This window comes from Epinephelus moara, chromosome 16 (assembly GCF_006386435.1).
Source record: "Epinephelus moara isolate mb chromosome 16, YSFRI_EMoa_1.0, whole genome shotgun sequence".
Lineage (NCBI taxonomy): Eukaryota > Metazoa > Chordata > Actinopteri > Perciformes > Serranidae > Epinephelus > Epinephelus moara.
In genome coordinates, this window is record NC_065521.1 from 24,256,239 (window position 1) to 24,280,471 (window position 24,233).

The 24,233-nt window shown below is 40.4% G+C and overlaps 2 protein-coding genes across 4 annotated transcripts; both read right to left on the reverse strand.

Annotated features, from left to right (window-relative positions):
- Nucleotides 1-276: 276 nt before the first annotated feature.
- On the reverse strand, nucleotides 277-10,731 carry ppardb (peroxisome proliferator-activated receptor delta b). Of its 2 annotated transcripts, none has more exons than XM_050064184.1 (8): nucleotides 10,356-10,731; nucleotides 7,467-7,865; nucleotides 7,206-7,357; nucleotides 6,951-7,089; nucleotides 6,170-6,372; nucleotides 3,988-4,194; nucleotides 3,654-3,897; nucleotides 277-2,065 (listed from the first exon to the last, which is right to left on the reverse strand). In XM_050064184.1, exons 2-8 carry the CDS (start codon nucleotides 7,804-7,806, stop codon nucleotides 1,818-1,820), a joined length of 1,533 nt encoding a protein of 510 aa, XP_049920141.1. In that variant the 5' UTR covers nucleotides 7,807-7,865; nucleotides 10,356-10,731; the 3' UTR covers nucleotides 277-1,817. The 2 variants fall into 2 exon arrangements, with proteins under 2 accessions (XP_049920141.1, XP_049920140.1); XM_050064183.1 differs by having other exon boundaries at nucleotides 7,467-7,868.
- Nucleotides 10,732-13,365: 2,634 nt separating this feature from the next.
- LOC126403142 (differentially expressed in FDCP 6 homolog) lies at nucleotides 13,366-24,033 on the reverse strand. Of its 2 annotated transcripts, XM_050065626.1 has the most exons (12): nucleotides 23,875-24,033; nucleotides 22,060-22,200; nucleotides 21,768-21,953; nucleotides 20,680-20,907; nucleotides 20,425-20,571; nucleotides 18,269-18,328; nucleotides 18,045-18,153; nucleotides 17,646-17,944; nucleotides 17,391-17,557; nucleotides 16,720-16,918; nucleotides 15,649-15,739; nucleotides 13,366-14,435 (listed from the first exon to the last, which is right to left on the reverse strand). In XM_050065626.1, exons 1-12 carry the CDS (start codon nucleotides 23,968-23,970, stop codon nucleotides 14,239-14,241), a joined length of 1,920 nt encoding a protein of 639 aa, XP_049921583.1. In that variant the 5' UTR covers nucleotides 23,971-24,033; the 3' UTR covers nucleotides 13,366-14,238. The 2 variants fall into 2 exon arrangements, with proteins under 2 accessions (XP_049921583.1, XP_049921584.1); XM_050065627.1 differs by lacking the exon at nucleotides 18,269-18,328 and having other exon boundaries at nucleotides 13,373-14,435.
- Between the last annotated feature and the right edge of the window lie 200 nt (nucleotides 24,034-24,233).

Here is a 24,233-nt window from a genome sequence, read left to right on the forward strand (position 1 = left end):
CTAGATCTGCAGATAAGGTTACATGTGGCTTTAAGGACGAAATTACTTCAAGTCTTAACATGTTTGTGTGAACAAATATGTCAATCCACCACTTACACAGGCATAGAGGTAGCTTACATCAACTTTTTGGTGTTCTCTCTAGTTTTATCCATCCACACCCTTTGCTATGCTGGCACACCGCACATCAGCCAATGATATCAAATTTGCAACGATGTGTACCAATAGCAGGAATTAAGGCAAAAAAATAAATGTCAGAGATCAGATGAGACAGTGGAATAATGTCACATATCATACATTAGAGGTAGATAGGGATCAAGACAGATTAAGAGCACAAGAGGAGACTTCTGAAGGTGGACAGTGTGCACCAGTGCTGACATACTAAAGTCCATTCAGAGTACAGTGGAAAAAGAAGTCCTGCAGAATATAAGGGAAAGAAAAACAGTTGGATACGTATGAATCCTGGCTACAGTATTGTAAGGCTGTTACACTTGGTGGCTCTCCAAACATGACAAATCAGACTGCACACAAAAAGGGTAGTAATCAAGGACTGTGGTGATATCTCAGGTGAATACAGAAACGACTTGTGATGCCAGATGCTGGATTTCTAATCATCAATTTTTTCCAATAATGACATCGTGGGACAGTGTGCTGGTTTTAAGTAAATCCTGCTAAGGTGTAAAAATCCAAATTCCTCATCAAGGAAACATTTGTTGGTATGCTTGACGATATATTTGGTACAACCTAAATAGGCAGGCATGTAATATGAAAGAAGACATATACTTAATACATAAAACAAGATGGTAATTCATGTTTTGCCCTTACAAATATGATCAACAATTACAAATAATTAGTAACATAATTACAAAGAATAAACTAAGGAAAAAAAACTGAAAATGGCAAATTAATGATAATTTGCATGTCAAAAGAAAAAACAAAAACAAACATGCGGTCCCTTGTACTTCAATGGGTCATGTGTTTATAGTGTCAGCTTCAGAGACAAAATCTGTGCAGCATAGTCCATTAGTTACCACTTGGGTAGATGGCTTTAAGACAAAACCTATATAACTCGGATCTCCACATTTATTGAAAAATGAAAAAGGTATTGCACAGACAGGTGCTTTGAGAGAGCTCTACACTGCTGGAGCCAGCCCAGTTTGTGTTCTATTAACCAAATGGCAAAGTAGCAGTTGATGTTGATGATGATGATGATGATGATGATGATGATGATGATGATGACGGCGATGATGTAAACAAAAACCAATTTGTGCATCTTCAGCTTTACCAAAAGCCTGAGAACAATCACTCTACCAAAGACACTGGCATCATATAGAAACTCCTGCACAGTACAAAATGACTGCTCTTTTCTGTTTCGACTATGCCATTGGTGTAAGAACATGAAATGCTTTCCCTTCGCAGACAAACACAGAGCCGAGGTGAGTGAGGAGAAGCTCTCTATAGACGCCGCTCTGGGGTCAGCTTTGCTATTAGAATGTAACAGGAGCAGCCTCGGTGAGAAAACAAATCATTCTCTCTGTTAAGTGACCATTGTGGGAAACTAGGACCTGAAGCAAATGATTCCAGATGCTTAACTCTCACACTCTCACACACACACACTCACACACAACTGTGCTGAGGGTAATGCTGACATTGAGAAGACTTTGCTGATTGTGTTAGCCCTACCACGTGACTTTGCCTCATCTGCACGTTAAAATCCACGCCCGTACATGGAACAGTGCTTGTACTGAATGCAGTGTAGTATCATGAATGTGAATTCAGTCTGTAACAGTATTGCTAAAAGCAGTCTGTGCTGGAGAACACTAATACATGTCTTTGTAGATCTCCTGTAGTAGAGGGTGGAGCGAGGTCTCCGACTCAGTCTTTTTGATCTTTTGGACAAGCTGAACGTTCTCAGTAACTAGCTGACGGAGGTCAGCCATCTTCTGCAGCAGCTTGGGGAAGAGGTAGACTGAGTCAGAGTGGTTTGCTTGTAGGTGGAGGTCCAGGGCCTGGAGGATGTTGTCTTGACTCTGCTCCACCTGCTTCACGTTCATTAGCCCGGGACGATCTGGGAGAACAAGGGACATGTTATGATGAGTTACACTGAGCAAACATACAGAGTTTCTGCAGAGTTAAATTTAGAGACCGTCCTCCACTAAAAAATGTGTTTTTCTTCTTCTGTTTATGTCCAGTGAAATGTCTGACCTGACTTGACTACACTGACTTGTATCTGTGCAAAGCGTCACCAGAGAGGTGTTTCCACATTCCTCGACTGAAGGGAGCGATCCTAAAATCTGAGATTCAAACATACGCCGGGCAAGCTAGGTAAGGTACATTACTAAGACTAAAGCCGGTCTCTGTCTAATACACAACACTGTTTGATGAGGAAACAGACTTTGACACAACACCAGCACACACTCCTGATACCACTGCCACAGAGCAGACTTATTACAGGTAATATAAAAATCTCAGTCAAATGGAATGTATCTCTCTGCAAACTTTGGTTAGACCTCTGTTATAATTACATAACAGTGATAATGTGAACACACAGTGTCATCGTATCATGGTATGTTTCCCTACGAGTAATGCTGTATCAGCCCCTGCTACTTACAAGCTAACAAGCTAACAATCAACATAAACAAATTTAAGATGCGAATTACACTTACCATACTGATATGTCTGCTAGTCACCGATTTAAGTGCACAATAGACTTCTCATCTGAGTCTGAGTCTGACTGAGGCTCAATTGTGTAAGGCTAAATCTCTCCAACATTTCCATCTTGTTGTGCACTTGCTTCTTTACAGGTCAACCCAGCTCTAGTCTCCAAGCCAGACTTACCTATACACTTTGTTTTAGCTGTGCCAGTGTCTAAAGCAGAATGCAAAACCTAGAGCAATCAGACGTGGAAGCCAGATCCAGAATTTCCCAATTAGGGAGACAGACTAGATCTGCTTCCGGGCCTTTTTGTGGAGTTTTTCTGTTTTTATTTTGTTTTTATGAGGTAAAACAATGCTAAACAAAATATCAATCATTGCAGACTATCTTTACATACTTTTACACATGTCTGGAAGAAATTTTAGGTTTTTTTAAAGACATTTTAATGTGACACAATGCAGTGTTTCACCTACTGACCAAAGTATGTTTTGATTTTTTTTTTTAGTAGTGGCACTATATAACAATACATTTTAATGATATGATTTAGTGAGTTAGTGGAACCTGGACCCAGCATAAGCTGCATAAAACAGACAGATGGATGGCTTGATTTTTCAGCTGAAAATTAATAATTCATTAAAGTTAATGTCATTAACTTTATAATCGACAGTTTGCCTATAATGAGATGAACAGCTTCCTAGCAATGGCAGCGTTTGCTACAGGGTGATAGCACTGAGTGAAACTCCAATTGAACACACACAATGCCACTTTTAGTTTGTAAGTGTCTTCCCACAGCCTGCAATCAGATATTTAACATTTAATGACTGACATTACTTAATAAATAAATTACTAAATAAAATTAAAGATGTTTTCAGACATTCTAAAGCTGTTTTTTTGTTGAGGTAACCATATTCAATGCTTTTAGGACTTTTCAAGACCTGCAGAAAATAACAACAAGCAAATGTGCCGTTCCTCATACTTCACTAAAAACCCTTCGTTCTCACCTCCACAGAGAATAATGGCAGCAACAAACAGGGCCAGGTCACTGTCATCCAGCTCCAGGGCATTAAACTTGACAGCAAACTCAAACTTGGGCTCCATGATCTCACTGAAGGGCTTTCTTAAGCTGCGCAGGAACTCCCTGGTCACAAAGCCTTTACCATTGGCTACCAACAGTCCATCTTTGTTCATGAGAGAGGGCAGCATGGCAAAAATAGCCTCATGCACACCATACTTCAGCAAAGTCACCTGCAGAAAGAATTGAATATTAGTGCCTAAAGTAAACAGCCACATACAAATCATTTTATTGTGCAGCACGCTGAGTGGACAGTGACTCACCTGGTCATTAAGGTAGAGGTCTACAAACCCCGGAATGCACTTGGCAAACTCGGTGAGCTCTCGCACCGTCTCCACTGTGGTGCACTGGCAGCGGTAGAACACATGGACCCCGATCTCTTTGGTTAGGGGTGCACCAGGAACTAACTGGCTCCATACCAAACCACTTTCTGCCTTCCAGAGTGTGTCCATGTCGTAGATCACAAACGGCTAAAAGGAGGAGAAAAATCAATTCCTAGATTACCACCCGTAACTACAAAGTCTTAGAACTAGAATAAATACCAGGTCTAACTTTTTAGGGGGTAAGGAATTTAGCATTAGCATAAAACTAAGGGATAGTCTGGCAACCTTTCCAGGGTGTACCCCGCCTTCCGCCCAATGTCAGCTGGGATAGGCTCCAGCCCTCATGTGACCCCTAACAGAATAAGCGGTTAGAGATATAAATCAATAAAACTAAGGGTGCTTTGATCAGGATTTTTAGGGCTGATCACTGAACTACTACTACTGGAAGCATTATCAGCTTATACAGATCACAGGGTGTATCTGTGCAACATATTGTACTCTTGCTCTCAGAGACACAACTTTAACAACCTCACTGCAACCTAAACTTGGTTACTGGGAGCAGCTTAAAGGAACAGTACACCCGCAAAATGATCATTCTTATAACAGTTACTCACTGCATGTTACCTTGAATTCTTGAAGATTTATTTTCTTGCATATGCCTCCATGGTTAAAGCAGAATATATAGAACATTCTCCATGAACTGAAGTAAACAGGGACCAGGTTTAACACAGCAAAACTACACTGAAACATCCTTTTAACTCTCACACAACTCACGCAGTGTAAACAAAGTCTCATTTATCCAGTCATATGCTCAGTACTTCCCAAACACATTTATTTTCACTATTACGTAATGATTTTTAATAGTTGGTTAAAAAAAAGTCTCATGCACAGCCAAGTAGCATGCCTGGGCAAGCATGTGAGTTTGCACTCTGGTCAAGTGGAGCTCATGCGCATGTCTGGGCATGCTCAGGGTGCACTACTCCTAGACTTAGGTGTTTTACAGTCTAACATTTTAGCAAAAATGGATGTGTTTGAGAAGCACTGAGCCTACGGCTGGATAAATATGACTTGGATTATACTGCACAAATTGTGTGAGAGTTCGTTAACACACGTTTTAATATAGTTGTGTTCTGTTGTAAAACATGGTCCCCGTTTACTTAAATTCATGAAGAACGTTTGCTTTTTTTGGGATTCTTCTTCACCATGGAGGCATGAGAGAAAAAAAGTTTTCTTCATGAATTCAAGGTAACACGCAGTGGGTAACTGATATACAAAATGACAGGTCAAGTAAAATAAATATAATTTTATAAAATGTAAATTAGAATAGAAGCTAAAATGTGCACAACACACAGAACAATAAATTATACCGAAGCAGCAAGTGTTATTTTTGTCAGCCACATTTTATTTTGTCTTAGTCTTGCTTCAAATGTCCTTGTAAGTTTTTATAGTATACAGTCAACGTCATCCTGTTTTTTTGGTCACGTTTTGGTTTACTCAAAGTCTGACATTTTAGTTTTATCTGCATTAAAGAAAACTATTTTTAGTTAGTTTTACTCTGTTGACATTTAAGTCTTCGTTCATCAGATTATTTTGAACATTTTATTCAGTATTCTGCAGCCAAAAAACAATCATTTTGCCATTTGAGTAAAACTTATGTATACGTGACTTTATCTCATCATTATCTGATGAAAAAGACAAGTTGACTCATCACTCGCCTCGCTGCAGTTTCACATCAGCATTCCTCCCACATTTAACCAACACTTGGACACCAGCCAACAATTGGTGGCCAATTAATCGGAGTATCCTTACATAAAATATACGAATAGATTATATATCAACGGGTACTTTATGGTTATGGTACATATTTTCAGAATATGCTCTAACCACAAAAAGATAAACTGATTAAAACAATATAATACGCTTAAATTTCTTAACAGAGAGCATTTCAGGCAACCAGTAGTTAAGGGCCACAGGAGGTCAGAGCCACAGTTTCCTGACAACAGATGTGATAATACACTCCTGTGACCATATGATGATCATGTATAACTTATATACTTCCATAAATCCACATATTTATATATCTGTACAACCAGGACTGAGATGTTATTTGACTAGAACGTACCGAGGTGCTGCTGGTTTTGCCCGACAGGATTGTGCGGGCCCTCTTCTTGGTCATACTGAGGTTCTTCAAGTAGGCTGTGTTGACTTGTTTGGCCAAGGATTTCAGGTCTGAGCCACCTGGTTTGCTGAGGTTCAGTTCCTCTGCAAGCAGCCCTGCCACCAGCTTCTTCCTCTCCGCCTCAGGCATACGTCCATATCGGATCGCTGAGCAAACACACACACATGCTGGTCTTATTTTGTGTGGATATTTCACGGGTAATTCACTTTGTCAGTAGCATGGTTGGGTTATGTTACCTGCTTTAGTTTAAGGACAAGACCCCTAGTTAGCAAAATACCCACTTTAGTAAAATGATAATAATAGTAATACTTTAACATTAACTGTATGTTTCTAAACTGCATTGGACTACAGAAAAAAAATGGTTATTGTTTTGTCATGCCAATAACAGGGTGCACATATGCATTTGACAGTATAAGCATTAATCGGGGCAAATTAATTCCAAGTTAACATACACCAAGCTTGAACATCACTTCCTGCAACCCCAATATGTGAAAAGATTCAAAAGGAGATTAGCAATTTAGCAATAATTTAAATAAACAGGCTGATTTTTTTCTTCAATGTAGATTAAAAAGATTCTACTTAAGGAAACCCTTCGTAGTAAATTACATTTTCATTCAAGTCTTGGACTTGTAAAATAAAATATATATATATATCGTGGCTTAACTATTTTAAATAACGTGACCTAATTTTTGGAGTACGTTAGCTAAAATATTTTCCCTCTCACCATCATGGGACATTCCCAAAGACAGGCACTTCTGGAAGCGACAATATTGGCACTTATTACGGTTCTTCTTCTGAATCTTGCAGGACCGCTCGCAGCGATCATATTCCAGTTTCATCCGCACGGTTCGTCGGAAAAAGCCCTGAGTGAGAAACAACACAACCGGTTCAGCAACTCATATCGGATGGCACAAAACTGTTGTTATCAAACTTTAGCATCTTAGTTTGATCATTTGCTGTGTAACACACACTGTCCTACCTTGCAACCTTCACAGGCATGCACACCATAGTGGAAGCCCGAGGCCTTGTCCCCGCAGACCTTACACTCCACGCTGATCCCAGACCCTGTGCTGTCTTCTCGGCCAAGACGCAGCTGTTCTGACAGCGAGGGCGATGAGGTATGGGACAGGTCTGCATGAGAAAACGCATGAATAATAAGGCTCCAACATCTAAATCTGTTATGCACCATTTCCAATGACTCCAGGAGGCAAGTCACAGGATTTTGAAATAAAAGCCTTACCTGTGTAGCTAGTTGCTGCACTGCTGTTTTGCTTACTGTGATTGTTCTCCTCCTGATCCGGACTCTCTTTCTCTTTTTTCTTCTGGTCCCCTTTCAGGCCTTTAGAGGGAGGAACTACCTCCTTCTCCTCCTTGTCCTCTTCATCCTCACTTTCCCTGGCCTTTAACTCTTGCAAGTCTGTCAGCTCCGAAACACTAGTCCCCCCACAGCTGTCCGAACCTCCAGACTCTCCCTCTGGTGGTGTCCACCTGACGTCAGCCGTGTCCTGGGGGGATTTGGGCTTGCAGTGGCCGTTCACCCTGTCGTGCTGCTCTGTGGCAGTTTGCTGAAACCATTCCATGGTTCCTGTTGAAGCTGACTCAGCGGCTCCCCTCCTGTCACGTTGCCATCATAGTTCCACTGCTGAAGAATGAAATACTTTGTTTTACATAAGCAATATTAAAATTGACAGAGCAAGAATGACCACCACATCACTGTTCACTGGCCTCAAAAGTCTAAATATCATCTAACTTGCTATTAATTCCAGCATGTTAGCAGTTAACAGTCCAATACCAGCGACCACTCACTAGCCAAACTGAGCGTTAAGCTTGTCATAACACGTTGCAGGGCCAAAATGCTGCCCTAAATATCCACTTTTCATGAATACGCACTAGTAAAAATTTATATACAATGTAGCTATTTCGTGTTAGGTCTAATTGTGTCACTTAAAACTGAAATTTGTGCATTTACTAATCTTTAACAGGGTGTTTATTTAGGTGTCCTTTCCTGAGTCAGTCCATTTCTACTGGTTGTGTTTGAGCAGCCAGGGAATGTCCTTGCTAGTAATAGGCTTATGACATGATATACACACTGTGTGTAGTTAGGCTGGGATTACCCACTAGGCAAGTGGAGCAGACAAGCAAGGGCCTCAGACCATTAAAAATCCTTGAAGGTCTAGTGTGTAGGATTCTGGGGGGATATATTGGCAGAAATGTAATATAATATGAATATTTTCTTTGGTGTATAATGTATAAAATGTATAGTGTTTTTGTTTCCTTTGAGTGTTCCATTTCCTACATAGGGAGTCCTCGTCTACAGATATTGCTATGTTGTGTCAACATTTCTACAGTTGCCCAAAACGGACAAACCAAACACTGACTCTAGATAGGACCATTCGCTTGTTTGTGTCAGCCACCATAGTTAACAGCCCCTCCACGACTATAGCATCAGAAAAACACATCCTTTTTTAACTTGAAACTGTTTTAGTCAGTGTTTGTAACGATTTAAATCACCTGTTCCAGTTGTTTTGGAGAGGAAGAGACCTCTATGGATAATTCAGCTCCCGGTAAAAACCTCCTTAACGTCTGGATCTTAAGTTATCAGAGACAAAAGGTGAGCACACATTCGGAGGTGCTGGGCTTATGACCCGTTTCCGACATGCCAAACAGCGCTGGAGAAATCCTGATTTGCAATGTGTAACTGAATAATTCAGTGTTTTTACCTATTTTTATCACCTGCTCAGTTTGTTTTGGCGAGGAAGGGACATCGTTAGATAATGTGGCTCACAGTAAAAACCTCCTGAACAATGGACACTGAGGGAGTTCAAACCCACGTAGAAGATTCAGCTGGTTGCAATCTGTAGTCCTCATTGGTAGATGCCACTACATCCCCCTAAATCTTACACAGTGTTTCTTCTTTAATGAAGACCACAACTTAACAGGAGTGGGTGATATGCATAAAATCTTCGAGTCATGGCATATTTAATCTAACATGTCATGATATAGTAGATTTTATCAAAAGTGAATTAAGAAACCACTAAAATCAATAGCAAATAGCCAGTCATGATATTTGTTGCTAATGCAGCATATCTAACATAATGGACAGATCAAGGCTTTTCATTATATTGATGCAAAGATCACATAAAATATAGTTGCAAAGCAGTTTGGCTCATTTATAGGCATCATGCCCACACACCCAGAGATATTAAAAAGGTCGCTGCCACCTCTTCTTACAAATTTCTACAAGGATAAAAATAAATTAAAATGTGCAGGCCTGCAACAAATAAGGACCCCACTTCCATGAACCCAGAGGGTCCACAACTCAGGAGTCTTGAGCCAACCACAGACATGAATGTATCCTAAACATTTCATTGTGTTCTCCACTATCTTAAAAAGTTAACTTTGTCTCTGACGGAGCTGGAAGACATCTGTATTATTGTTTGCCTCAGGTCCGTGGGAGGGTGCACAGTGTACTTGGTGGGTGCTTTCAGGGGACAGGGTGCATGCACTATGTACACACTGAGCAGTGTTGATCGCTGGCGGTAGGGGAGAGGGCTTTGGGGGTGGGGGTTAAATATTTGCCCCGCGGCCCCCTAGCGGATTAATCCGTCCATGTGTGTAGCTGTGCCATGAAACACATCCAGAGCGTCCACTCCTTGTAGATTTACCACTGATTTACGAATGAATATTGTCTTTACATGATGGCCCAAAGCGGGACAAAGGCTAAACTTTTCTATATAACATTTAGGGAGCAAAACAGCCCAGATTGGGACTGTTAGGACTTGTCGTCCAGCAGACAACCTGTCACACTGGTTCTGCCAACATTTCTGCGAATTGTTAGTCACTGACAGGACTGCAACTGGATACGAGCATTTCAGAAATTAAAAGACGGATAAGTTATAAACATGGCTACCGTAAAACTTTTTTTACTTCACGTGAAAACAGTATCAGAAGTCCAAATGAGTAGCTTTAGCCTGTCAGCCGGCCGTCGACAGCGAGTCGGCACGGCTAGCTAACTTAGCTAGTTAGCTACTAACCTTGAATGCTGACTACTACTAGCTGTTAGCGTGGCTGACCCACATTCCCGTGTGTGCCTTTAAATAACGTTAGCTGCCTTGCTAAGTTAGCTTACCTCTCCCAATAGTGCTGCTGCTGCTGCTTCTGGAGGTTTTTACGCTACGAGAAACAGGCTAAAATAAACACGGAGCGAAAACAGTCCCGAGTCCTCGTCCAGGATCGATCGGCTGTTGACAAGTTGTTTGAAGTCAGCCGCAGGAGTTAGCTAGCAGCGGGAGCTAACTCACGTCACACTGCTAACATAAACTTAGATTGATCCGGGCCTTCATGTGGTTGTCAAACCGCTGAGCTCCGGGTGAAAATAAAAAACCTTTGGATACTTTTGTTCGCAACCATATCACATGTAGATAAGCATAGTGCACTGATAATCCCTCCCCGACTCTCTCCTTGTTGTTCCTAGCTTTGCTTTGCTACACTCCCCCCCTCCTCCTCCTCCTCCTCCACCATCGTCACATGCCANCACACATACACATACACAACTCATATATACACACACAGCACACATCAGGCTGGATCCAGTAAACAGCTTTCTGCTGGGGAGTCAAGGTCTCTGTAACACTAGTATGCACACTTGTTTTTTGTTTTCTGCAACATGGACATTAACTTTGGATCTGCACGGATACTAAAAAGCTTTGATAATATCTGCAGAAATAATCATTTGTAGCCCTTTGAGACAAAATTGTGTTTTGGTCTAAATAAATTTACGTTACTAGCTATATAGAGTTGGATTATTTATTAATCTACTGGTTATTCTTCACCTGCACTGGTGAAGCAAGTACTCAGGTCTTTTACTTGGGTCACAGTGTCACACTCTGTCACAAATAAAAGCCCTGCAGTCAAGATTTTACTGAAGTAAGAGTTAAGTTAAAGTTTAAAAATACTTAAAAATATTACATAATGTCAGGAAAAACACGTCAACCTTCCAGAAAATGTGGGGTCCCTTCATTAACATTCTGCCTTCTTTGGATTTGCGACTCTTCCTGGACCAACATTAACTTTAACTTTTATTTTGATTTCATGCTCCCACACTGTATGTAATGATGTAAACAAATCTTTGCATCTTTGCCAAAAAAAAAAAGTTTAAAAGTGCTAGCATCAAAATATTTTAAAAGTAGAAAGTACAAAAATGATAGTACACCTTTAAAGAAAATGACGCATTTCAGAATAGTGTATTGAATTGTTATTATTTATGCATAAATATGTTGCCTATATCGCTTTAATGTTGCATTTTTTAAATATATGTACTATGTATACTGTATATGTATCTAGGTAGCTTTTAAATTTCACCAAGGCATCAGTAAAGAATTATTTTTATCCATGGTAATACACATTCATTTATTTGTTGATTATATTTTGTATTATAAGTCAAAATATGCAATGTAACTAAAGGTATCAAGTGTAGTGGAGTAAAAAGTACAGTATTTGCCTTTGAAATGTAGTGAAGTAGAAATATGACGTAGCAGAAAATGGAAATACTCAAGAAAAGTACAAGTACTTCAAAATTGTGCTTCATTCAGAGGTGTAAATATATATATATATATATGTTTTTCGGACTTTTATTACCTGGTGTTCAATCATCGCACTGTATTTGTTTGTCCCATTATCATGGGACAAACAAATACAGAGGGTAGTGATGAAAATGGGTAACATTCTGTCTGTGATCAGATGATGCACAAAATATTTAACACAACAAACTATCAAACAAATAATTCAAGCTTTATTTCTTTCCCATTTAGATTATTGTTCTGTGGTTTGGTCCAATACATCATCAGATAATATCAGAAAACTGCAACTGGTTCAGAACAAAGCAGCACGTGTGGCTCTTTCTTGTGGGTTTTGGACAAATGTTACAAAGATGCATGAATGTCTATCTTGGCTTGATGTAAAGAATAGACTACTGTACTTGTTGATGGTTTTCATGAGAAATATTATCACAACAAAGACGCCATTTATGTTTTACAAGAAGTTATCTTTTAGTTCAGAGACACATAGTTATTCTACGAGACATGCTGCTAGTGGCTGCTTTACTTTGTATGAATCCAATTCGTCTGTGCAGCATACGGTAATGTATAGGGCAATGAAAGAGTGGAATTCACTCCCCAACTACATTACAAAATTGAAAAATGTTGATAATTTCAAAATCAAGCTCAGAGAATACTATTTATCAAGGAACTTTAGTAATTAACTTAATATTTTCTGAAGCGCTTTTCACAAGACAAGATTAATTGTTTTAATTATTATTGTGTGGCAAGGGCATTCTTGTAATGTGACAACATTGGAGACGATGATTCAGTATGGAGCATGTATTGTACGTTTTTTGTTGTTGTTGTGTATTTGTTTATGTGTATTTGTCTTGTTATTGTTTTAGTGATGTTTACTGTATGTATGTTTTGTATTGTCATGAGAAGAATCATGAAGACCCCAGGAAGAATAGCTGCTGCTGTGCAAAAGCTAATGGGGATCTTAATAAAACAAACAAACAAACAAACCCCGGAGTCTAGCATAAGAATAAAAGGGAGGCCATCCAGCAGCTCATTCCTGGTCTCAGCCATACAAGCAGGTTTATCCGACCATGGTATACACATTTAAATTTACTTCCTTTTGTTTTTTAGCATTCAAGCACTGCTATTTCAAACATGTATTTTCCTCAAGAAACAATAAAGTTAAAACCTACTGAGAGTTTGAGGTGTTGAAGTGTGCACCCTTTTGCTATGTTTTGTAATTATGTTACCAGATATAACTTAAAACTAAAACTAATATCAAATGCTTTGGTGGTTAAAACCATTAATGTATATAGAAAATATATAGAAAATAAGTATAACTGTCACTTGACTATAAAAGTTTTCATTTTTAATTTGTGGTTTGTAATTGTTCCTGTGACTCACAGTATGAATTACTGTAAAGCAGAGTGAAAAAAGAAAAACTCTGTTAATACTGATGGTAAAACTATAAGACTATATAAGACTAGATCATAAAAATGAATCCATCCAACGTGTAGTTTGCTGGTGTGTCAGTGGATGTCTCTGTTTGCTCATATGATGATTTTATGAGCAACAGCCGTCAAATTAGTCAGCGATGACACATTTCAGCTGAACAAATGACGTGGACTGAAATTCAAACTCAAGCGGATGTGCGCTTTGCAAATTCAGCGGAGTGAGCTGTAGTTATTTCCACTGTGTGGTCTTTGCAATCAAAACGTCACCTATTTTAAAGTGTATCTAACTGTTATTATTTCACCAACTCATCAAATGAGATTTTACTGACAGTGAAGATCACAGTTTATTTGAATTGTATGTTGTACATAATTTAACACAGTAAAGATACAGGCAGAGTTTTAAAGGCATCAGTCCACTCTTTTATTTACAATAATGTTAACTGACAGAAACAGGAACTACAACGAGAGTTTCTCTCTCTCTTTCTCTCTCTTTCCTGTTTGTAAGGAGCAACACTCTTAGACTGACAGTGACGTAAACTAAAGACTTACCCACAAGAAAGTCAAACTACTCTCCAGCCAAAAACACATATGTAAAAATTGTTACAACATTGTTATATGCCTATATTACAGAGCTAAATATATGAGCTTCCTTGTATGGTATGTAAGTATTAGCCTTTGCACATCACAACTCACTTTGTACTTTGAGGATGTTGCGTTCAGCTCATTTTCTTTGCACTGAGGTATCGTATATGTCCAGGACAGGCCTCACACAGGCTGCAGTCAAAGCATTAGTTGATTCTGCAAATGCATCTTCTCATTAAAATGTTTTTCTGTCTGTGAAATGAGGTCAGTAAATACAACAGTTAATAGAAATGGTAGTACCGTTGGTAGTAAATTCAGTTTAGTTCTGTAGATGTTCCACTGTTTTATCTCTTGCCCTTCCTGTCAGAAAACCTCACAGACTGACACAAGTTGACCCACGCAGCCTCTCTGATTCATCTTTTTAGGGGATGTCCATGTCTCCGTTAGAGGCATGGGAGTGACGTTTCTCTAGATCACTCGCAGCTCTGTTGTCAACGTTTTCTTTGCTCTCCTCGTCCTGGTCCTCCGATCCTGATCTCCTTCTTAGACGCAGCCCGGGGTCTCTCTGTGTCGGGATCTGGAAGCTGGAGTAGGAGCTTCCCAGCGATGGTCGCTTCTCTAAAAAAACAGCACAGACAAAACACTTCAGATAATGAAGTGAATGTTTACAGCAGGCAAGTGAAAACAGACACAGTGGCTTGGATTCTGAAATAGAGAAGAAATTTGCTGGTTTTGAAAAAGAAAAAGAAATTTCAGGAAGTATATTTATAGAGCAAGCTATGAGATATAATCACCATCTATTGGTTCACATACTCTGATCTAAGAAAATAGTTTCACATAAGTCTTCATCCGAAGCAACGTTAAATGTCAAAGCAACCACAGTGCTGGCATTTAGTAACCTGTGCGACACTCTGGGAAAAACACTTGCACATAAAAACAGCTGGAGGGAAACACTGAAAAGATCAGATCTGTGTGGAGCGAAGACAGGGATGTTTGTCAAATTAATACATGAAACAAACAGAAATGTCATATTCACATCATGTACTCCACATTGTTTTTGAGATTTCACTTGAACTCCTTTAATTATGTCACCACGTGGGACTCTTCTGAAACAGTATAATAGCCCCTGTCAGGTGAATCGCACTCAACTTCTAATATTCACATAATGGTAGTGGATGGAAATGAGCACTAATTCACGTTTTCTTTTGCCACTTTTCCGTAAAATCGATTTGGATGGAAACCGGGCAATAGTAGGAAAAGCACAGGTGTTACTAACAATATAAACGATAGCTCTGGTCTTTTTGAGTGTCTCAGTCAGCCATGACAGTGTGACAGTGAGCCAGTATCTACAATACAAGGACCACGAACCTGAAGCAGCTAAACAGAAGTCAGCCATTATTAATTTTATCATTCACACCTGTGCTTTCCCTACTGTCACATGTCAAAACCCCTAATGTCAAAGTCTACTCTGATGGTGAGAGAGTTGGAAAAGCAAGCATTTTAAATGCTACACCAGGGATACTCAACTTACAGCCTGCAGGCAGATTGGGTGCAGGGTGGCCCGCCAACCATTTTCTGTTTCACTAAAAAAACAATTGGATTCACACTTGTAATTTTTGGGGGTATAATATTCGAGAATGCATCAAAAAGCATCACAATACAGCTTGCTTAATGATAAAAACTGTCAGGGAGGATCCTGACAGAGGTCCAGGTGAATTATTTTTATATTAATTAATGTTTGTTCATTAACTGGCCTCCTGTTATTTTGCAAAAGTGGTCCGCGAGCAAGGCAAGTTGAGTATCCCTGTGTTAGTGCAGTCTGGACACATACCGCCTGGTCCGATTGGTCGCATTAGTCTGTTCATCTGGACGTTCCAATGTTTGACGTTGGTGCTTGCTTGGCGAAGTTTCCTTTGGGCAGCCTGTCAGAGAAAAAGAGCAGCTCATTAAAACACCCGACATCTACAAGCAATAAAGATATAAACTACTGTTAACATTACCACAAATTATAAATAATCTAAATATCAGTAATAAGTACCTTTTCACATTGAGATAACAAATTTCTGTCAAATTACAGAAAAAAATATTGACAAATACAATATAGAGGCACAAACGAAGTACAAAATTTATAAAATGAGTCACATAAAGTCTTCAAATGACAGAGCAAGCCTCGGTAAATAGGAGACATAAGAGAACCAGTCAGACTTTGTTGTTTGAAACTTGTTTAAAACTGTGGTTCTAGTTGGACTTTGAAATCATTGAACTGTTTTGAAGACAGACCATACGAGGCTGTTTCATTAATGCCTGTGTCATGCTCCATGCTGTCTGTAACTGCATGTAGATGCTGTCATTTTGTCTCCTTGTAAATGAGAGTTTATATCTCAGTGAGCTTTGGCCTGGTTAAATAACGGTTAATATGGATTTATAACTACAATTTATTGAATTACTAACAGCAGGATAGGCTGTAAATTCAACTAAAAAGGCATGCAAATGTTTGGATGTCAGGTGGGAGTTGGAAAGCGACACGTAGAGGACACGTCCCTCTCAATATTTAGAACATGTGGTTTTGTCCCACACAATAAAAACATGAAAGTAGCAGAGGATTTTTATCAAGACATTTACACCATAAATTAGTGCAGAAAAGAGGCAGAAATTGGGGCATAGAAATTAACCACAATACAGGAAATCAAGTGTTAAATGCTCAACATTTTCTGGCGGAGAAACCCCAATCATGTATACCCTTGTATGTGTGCAACATAAAACTTGAGCCCAAGCAGCATCTGATGCTACTGGCTCAGTGGTTTATTCAGATGTCACACCAGATCTCCATCAAGCAACATTTCCTCTGAGAGATAAGACATCTATAACTTGGACTTCACTTTCTTATTTGTTCGGTTCTTACCACAACATCCTGGTCAACCCTGTGCCGGTTGGCGCGGACCTCCTCCAGCTGCCTCTGCGCCTCATCCAGGGCCCGGGACTTGGCCTCCATTTCCTGTTTCAGCTCCTGCTTCTCCCTCTGCGTCTTCAGGATGTACTCCTCCTGTTCCTCCTGCAGGCTCATTAGGGCCTTCATTTTCTCCTCCTCCTCAGCCAGTAACCTGAACACAACACAAAGCACAAACAATAACATTTTAATAAACAATGTGTGATTGCCTCCCATGCTGTTTGAAATATTTAGTTAATGTTTCAGGCATTATAAGGAGCAAAGGTGCACAGTGGCTGATGTAGGCTGCTTGTAGATTGATGTGATCATTTTATCAGAAACTAGCACTTGAAAAGGTTGAGAGAGCGCAGAAACAGCAACACAATAGATCTGACTGATGGCGGCGTTTAACAACTTCCTCTGCTGGTAGCTCAACTTCCTCAGGAACATAACGCAACATGAACTCCTTTCAACAGCTGAGTTTGGTATCTGCTGTCTGCACATGAGAGCTCCTCCCTTCTTACAGCTAACACATTATTGTTAACAGGCTCTTAACCAAACAAATGACTTCTTATTGTGCTGTGAGAGTGTATACATGTCACTAATCACAAATTAGCAGAGATAAGTGGCTGCATATAACACTCTACCCTGCTTGAGCATAACGGAAGGCCTCCTCATCCAGCCTGGCTTTGATCTCCTGCTGCAGCGCCTCCTCCAAACGCTTCTGCATCTCCTCCAGCTCCTGGATCCTCTTCCTCTGCCTCTCGGCCTCCTCCTCTTTCAGAGCCATCTCTGCCTGCATACTGACCCGAGCCTTGAGACACACAGCAAGAAGCAAACACATGAAACACACATCCTCCTGCCTCAAACTCTTTTTTTCCCCTCAATGCTTCCTTACTCACCTCCTCAGCCTCTTGCAGCTGAATCTCCAGAGCCCGCTGGAGCTGTTCATGCTGCTGGCGCCTCCTCTGCTCGTCCTGCTCCAGGAGGGCCTGAGCCTGCTTTTGCGCCTCTTTCAGGAGATCCAGCTCAGCCAGCTTACGCTCCCGTTCCTCCTGCAGGGCGCGCAGCCTTTGCAGCTCCTCCTCCTTGGCCTGCCGTCTCTTCTCCCGCTGCTCACGCTGTTCCCGTCGCTTCAGCTTCAAATCTTTGTGGAGGGACGTTTTCCCCTCCACGTGCAGCCTGATAGCTGTTTGAATCGCTGTGGAGAAGATATGATTTATTGATATGAAGATGTAGCTTTTAAGATCAATCCATAACTCATCAGTGATTAAAATCAGTAAACGTGAGGCTCCTCTGACCTGTAGTCCACTCCTGTCTCTGTTTGGTGTCTGAGGCACTCATCTCATAAGTCTTGGAGAGAGTTTTCAGACAAAACATGCACCTCTTCCCATCCCGGTCTGGTAGCACCTGTTTAACAAGGAAAACATTCATTTTAATAAACAAATATCTCTTCATGTTTATCATTTGTTGTGACCATTTCTTAAATAAACAGTGGTGAGGAGAAAAAAAATGGTGAACTCACAGGGAAAAGGGCGTTTTTGATCCATTTTGAACGACCAAACAATATTTGTTCGTCTACTTCCTATAATAAAGCATGGTTTTAGAATGATTGATTGTTTTCTTAGTAAGTAACACATGGTGCAGTGTGTAGTGCTCTTGCTGGAAACAAAATAACAGAAATTGACCACATTTGTGTTTGTCATTCCTCTGTGAGGTACTGTGTGGCATTGATGAGCTAATAATTGACTGTGTATTCGGAGCAGCCCAGGTAACAATCCCTTGACTCCAGCTCCTCCACTGCAGGCTCACATTCAGAGCAGGTCATTTGTGAGAGCGAGGCTGGCGGACTAAGCTTTGGTTCAGCTCACCTGAACTCTGAGATTTGTGAGGAAATCTTGAAATATAGCAACATTCAGTTTCCATATATTGTGCTTTTTATAACCTTGATAGTTCCCAACCTTTTTCGGATAGTGACACCTAAATATGAAGCTATGTCTACTTGGGGTCTGCATGAAAATGACTGGGGGCAGGGAGGTTTAGAAAAGCGGGAGGATTTGTAATTTTCTCCTTGCTGAAGGGAGGGGAGTCTGCATTTTTTAGGAGGGAGGGGGAGAGCCTTAAGTTATAAGTGACACGTCATTTGTCACTTTTCTTCAGCAGCTCCCACCTTCACTTTAATCTGCGTCTTAACAGAAAGCAGAACAACAGTAAGTTGTGTCTATTTTAAGTAAACTGCATCAAAAAATGTTAACATGTTAAAGGGGGACAGGTCCTGGGGAGCTCTGTAAAGCTTTTGTGGCTCCAGAGGGAGCTGCCTGATATCTGATAAACTGTTTGAGTGTAAGAAGTGAGGTTACTAGACCTCTGCAGCCTCATCTCTGCACAAGGCAACACTAGCCACTACTAGCTAACACACACAAATCTCTGACCAAACTGTTGGCTGTCAAATTGCACTGTGGGTTATGTAAGCAGCGGGTTATCTCTGTTTCTTTCTGCTGCATTGATTTTGAACTTTTTTATTCAAATGTCCTTTGTGAGTCTGACAATGTTAATACAAAATCAGTGGAGCACTCTATAACCCATCTGTCTTTTGTTTTAAGTGGGAAGGGTTACAATCAGCATACATTCCCATCACAGGTATTTACCGGCTCCAGCTCCGATTTGCAGTGATGGAAACATGTTACCCGGGTGGACACGCACCTTTCCAGGATGACTGTTGGTAACTTTTATGACTCTCTGTCATCTTAGCCACAAATTTCGTCCGTCTCCATCCAAGCAGTACTTAAACATCATGCCAAATTAGTCTGCACTGAGTTTAAAGAGAGACTGAACAGGTGACAGGTGACAAGTAACCACTGTAACATTTTCACTGACCTCCATGCTGCTCTCTACTGTTTACTAACCCTGTTTACCAACACGTTTATAATGGGGGCATGACACACAAAAAACAACTGTAATGCATACTTGTCTACTGCCAGTGGTAAAGGAGTCTACTCTCTATTTTTAGTCGGTTTACTCACATTAAATAAATGCATATACATGCTAATTTTGGTGGGGTAAAACGATATTAAGGTTTAAATTCAGGTAAATCACCTTAAATTCTATAGACATGTTTTGTTATTAATGCCAAAATTTTTCCATTCAATACTGTTAGATTAATTTGAGATATAAGGGTCCCAATTATGATAACACAGGGGTGCGCCTTGCTTTTTTTTCTTCTTTAAATAAAGAGAGACTTAATGTTCTGCCCTCCTCCCCACCCCAATAATTTGTACACAGTCCCTTGCCATTCTTTGTAACGGGTTGCACATGTTTACAGATAGTTAAAAATTTAACAAGTGTTTTATTTAAATACTTTTTTGGAGTCCTGAAGGGGTAATGTTCTCCAGTAATTTTCCAAAAAACCTCAAAAACAAAGATGAAGTCATAAAAAATGTGTTAACCAGTTTGTGACCTCTTTCACCCTCATCTTACAACATCCTGGGGGACTCCCAACCCCCAGGTCAGAAACTGCGGTCTAAAAGAATACATTTTGACTCACATGTACAAAAAAAAAGCAAATAGGAAGTGTGTATTTCTTTTCCAGATAACTGAACAAAGAATACACTGTTATTAAGAGCCACAGTTCTTTGCAGTGTTAACAGTGTTTAGCTTCGAAAGACGACTCCAGCTGCTTACCTCCACACAGCAGTTCCCATCCAGAACAATGTTTCCCTGGCAATCCTTGCGGTCCTCCCCGGTGTAGTAGGACAAATTGCTCGGCCTTAAGGTGAACCAGCGTTCTTTCCAGTTTCTCCTCAGCTGGCCTTTCTTCCAAAGATAACCCTGCATGCACCCCGACCGACAAACACAAACACATACACTGTCACCAACACAATGCAGAGCATGTCAGGAACCCAAACACAGACTTCTAGTGACAGATGGCTCTCCTACCTCTTTGAGGACATCCCCAACTATCTCCCTGTAAACTTCCTCTATAGCCATGCTGACTACGCTTTTGTCAATTCCTCTGGTTATCTTTCCCGAGTTCATCATCTCCAGAAAAACCCAGACAGTAATGCCACTCTGCTGCACCGAGTCTTGGGAGAAGAAGTCCTCTAATTCAACACAGTTGAACTCAATACTCATAGCCATGCATACTTTCTTGAGGAGGTACTCCACCTGAAAAAGAAAAGAAACCAAAGGTCTTGAGAGTGAAAATTAACGTGCTTCATTTGAGCTATCCATCTTTGCTGCAGTAAATTAGATCAGAGCAGGCTGGCACTACTTTATTTGAACACTGTATTTTGCAGTTTCCAACTTTCAACATGAAACACCAAAACTTGCACCCAACAATGTCCTTTCTCATATCCTACTTTTATTTATGTTGATTCTTAATGAAACAGACTTCAGTGACAGTATTTACGACGCTGTAGTACTCTTTACACCACAGATTTCTTTGCACAGTGGTTGGTGTGTGAAGCATGCACTAAAATAAAACTGTATAATGTTTTCTTAAACTCAGCACGATAGAAACTACTCTGCCCTTGAAATTTAGGGCTCTCTCTTGGCAGCAGCTGTGAAAAACACACGACAGGAAACCAAAACGAGAGTTTGCAAGTGAGAAACAAGCCCACACTGTTGCATGAAAAGAGCACCGCGTTCCATGATGGCAAGAAATGAAGGTTTCGGCCAGGGTGTACTTAGTGGTTGTAAGAAAAAAAGATCCAACATCACTTTTAGGTCACAGATTACTGACTACAGTCTCTGAATTGTTCTCAACAACAGAGCACAATAACTTGAAATATCCATGTGGCTAAATTTAGACACAAGTGTCACTATCATTACATGCAGCCACTACGATTTCAAGATGTGCATGTTTGTTTGTTTAAATGCTTTTTGCAGTCCTGTCATGTCCTTGACTAACAAGAAATCCCTGAACTTCCAGGAAAAAGCATATTTTTTAAGATTTGTGCTAGAAATTTTAAAGAGTGCTTGTGAAGAAATTCCTTTAAATCTGTATATACTGTACTTTAACCTACCTCGTCAGGGACCATAACCAAAGGGTACTTGTCTTCAGAGAGAAAATTAAAAAGGCACCAAAGCCGAAAAGCATCTTTCTCAGGCAGAACGGTGCTGCTAGTTTTGTCCGTCTGGTAGTTTTTCTTTGCTGTAAGCGTCCAACAGAGTTCATCTACGTTTTCCTTAATAAAAGAGCCTTCAATAACCTACAACAACAAAATGCAGAGATTATAAAAACTGAATCAGCATCCTTGACTACACAGCATTATAATCTGACAAAACAAAAAGAGCATAGAGTTGTGTTTCTGTCACCTTATCCAGGATGTATTTGTTGAGGTAAGGCATATAACCCTGACTGGAAACTGGACCGTCATCATCGTCCCTGAAATGCTCCTCCAAAGCAACTGGGTCATGTGGGATACATAAGACTGTGCACAGGTTGTGGGACAGCACCTGGAATATCACAATAAACAGGACAGAAGTATTTAAGCACACTACAGAAGAGAGATGCAGAGTTAATGAGATACATCAAATAGGCTTTACCGGCATGAATGCTGATGTTGCCAAAACTTAATTACTGTGTTTGCAGGCTTTAAAACCTTTATGGTATCATTCCAGTAAGTAGTAAAGGGCAAAAAAATAAAAGGAATCTTTAGGGAACTGAAATTTTGAATTTGTGCTGCATTGTGTTTCTAAAAATATATTTCTGTTAGCACATACACCAGTGTGGAAAAAAAGTGTCTAAGAGTCAAGGTTGTTTAAAGACATACTGCATGGCAGACATTTTAAGACAAAATATTTGAACTGCAAAAAGAACTGTTTTAAAAAGAACCAAATCAAATTCATTTTGTGAAGCAGCTTCATACATTTAGTGCAGCTCAAAGTGCTATACAGGTGACTGGCGAACTACAAAGACAAATAATATGGGAGACTGAAAAATATGGAGAGTCATAAGATTAAAAATGTGAATAAAAATGACATAAGTTAAATAAAATAACAAATTAAAAGAGCTAAAAGGTAAAAAAAAAATTACAAGATGACAGTTAAGTACCAATGAGACATGCTCAAAAGTCACAAGTTTAGTAAGTTATGAACTACTTTAATCAGTGTTTTTCTGCTACTTCTTTTACTGCAATAAATGTGTTCAAATGAGAGTGTGCAATGTCTTGAGATATCTGTTGCATGTTATCAGAAAACCAGTCTCCGTGTGTTGAGCTGTAACCACATCCTGTCTCAAGTCTCCTGTGCAGTACAACATCTGTCAGTTTTGAGGCCACGCCATGCAAACTGCTTGCCTCTGAGAGCGTCTAGAGAACATGGTGCCTGTGCACAGGCTGAATGCATGAGGGGGATAAGCCTAGTCATGAGGCTGCCTCGCTGTGAGCCAGCAGCGGCAGGCAGCCCATCGTAGAAACGTGGAGGTGGCTGGAAATGGAGTCTGATCCACAGCAAGACCAAGAAGTGACATAACAATGAGATCAACAAAAGTACAGTGGCTTCATTGACGCCCTGTAGCGAGAGACAACAATCACCAACATGTTTCCACTTTGTCCCTGCTCTCACTGTAACAATGTTCTTTTGACGTACACGGGCTCATGTCTATTCAACTTGCTGTTCTGTGGTCAGGTCCAGTGCCAGAGGACCCTTTGCACTACAAGCTGGTACATGGAGGCCCAGTGTAAGCACAGCTTGGAGATGAGGGCTCCCATTCATATACAGACTGAGAGCAAACTGTTACTCTCATGCTCTTGCCAGACAGAGGTGCATATTGTGCCCTCTTTCAGCAGTGAAAGCATTTTACTCGAAATATAAGGAACAAATTTGTTCCTTGTTGGGCAGCATGTGGTTTAAAAACACAGGAAATATTGAGGATGATAAGTAATAACAGATTGCGTACAACCTTATTTCCTGAAGCACGGAATCAAATGTAACAAAGGCCAAATAACAGATGCATTTGTGACATTTAGTTTGCTGAGCACTTCAAATATTTTCATCTCATCCACCTCAGAGCGAGCCCACGTGATGGAATATGAATTGAGGTAGGAAATGAGGCAGCAGAGTAAAACAGTGAGTGAATTGTCAGATGAAATAAAGTCTCATTTATCAGGCAGAGGACCCCTCACTCACCTTTAGCTGAGACTTGGACACCTTACCACTCTTCTCCAGATCCAGGGCTGTGAAGCCATACCAGATGGACTTGAGCAGCTCAGACCGCAGGTCCATGTCTGCTGCAGAGTAACTTTCTGGTTTCCTCCTCTACGTCTCTTCTTCTTCCTCTGCTGTTGACACAGGGCCCCTGGGTGACAGGCAGACACCCACACTGTGTTGCTGCTCTCAGGGGCATGGGCTATTCCAGGCTGCAGGCAGCGACATCTGCAGGACAAACACAGTCACTGACGGAGAGGGAGGGTCTGATTGTTAACTACATGATCTGATCCTGCCTTCCAGTGGTCAAATAAGTATTCAGATTCTTTAAAGTAGTAATG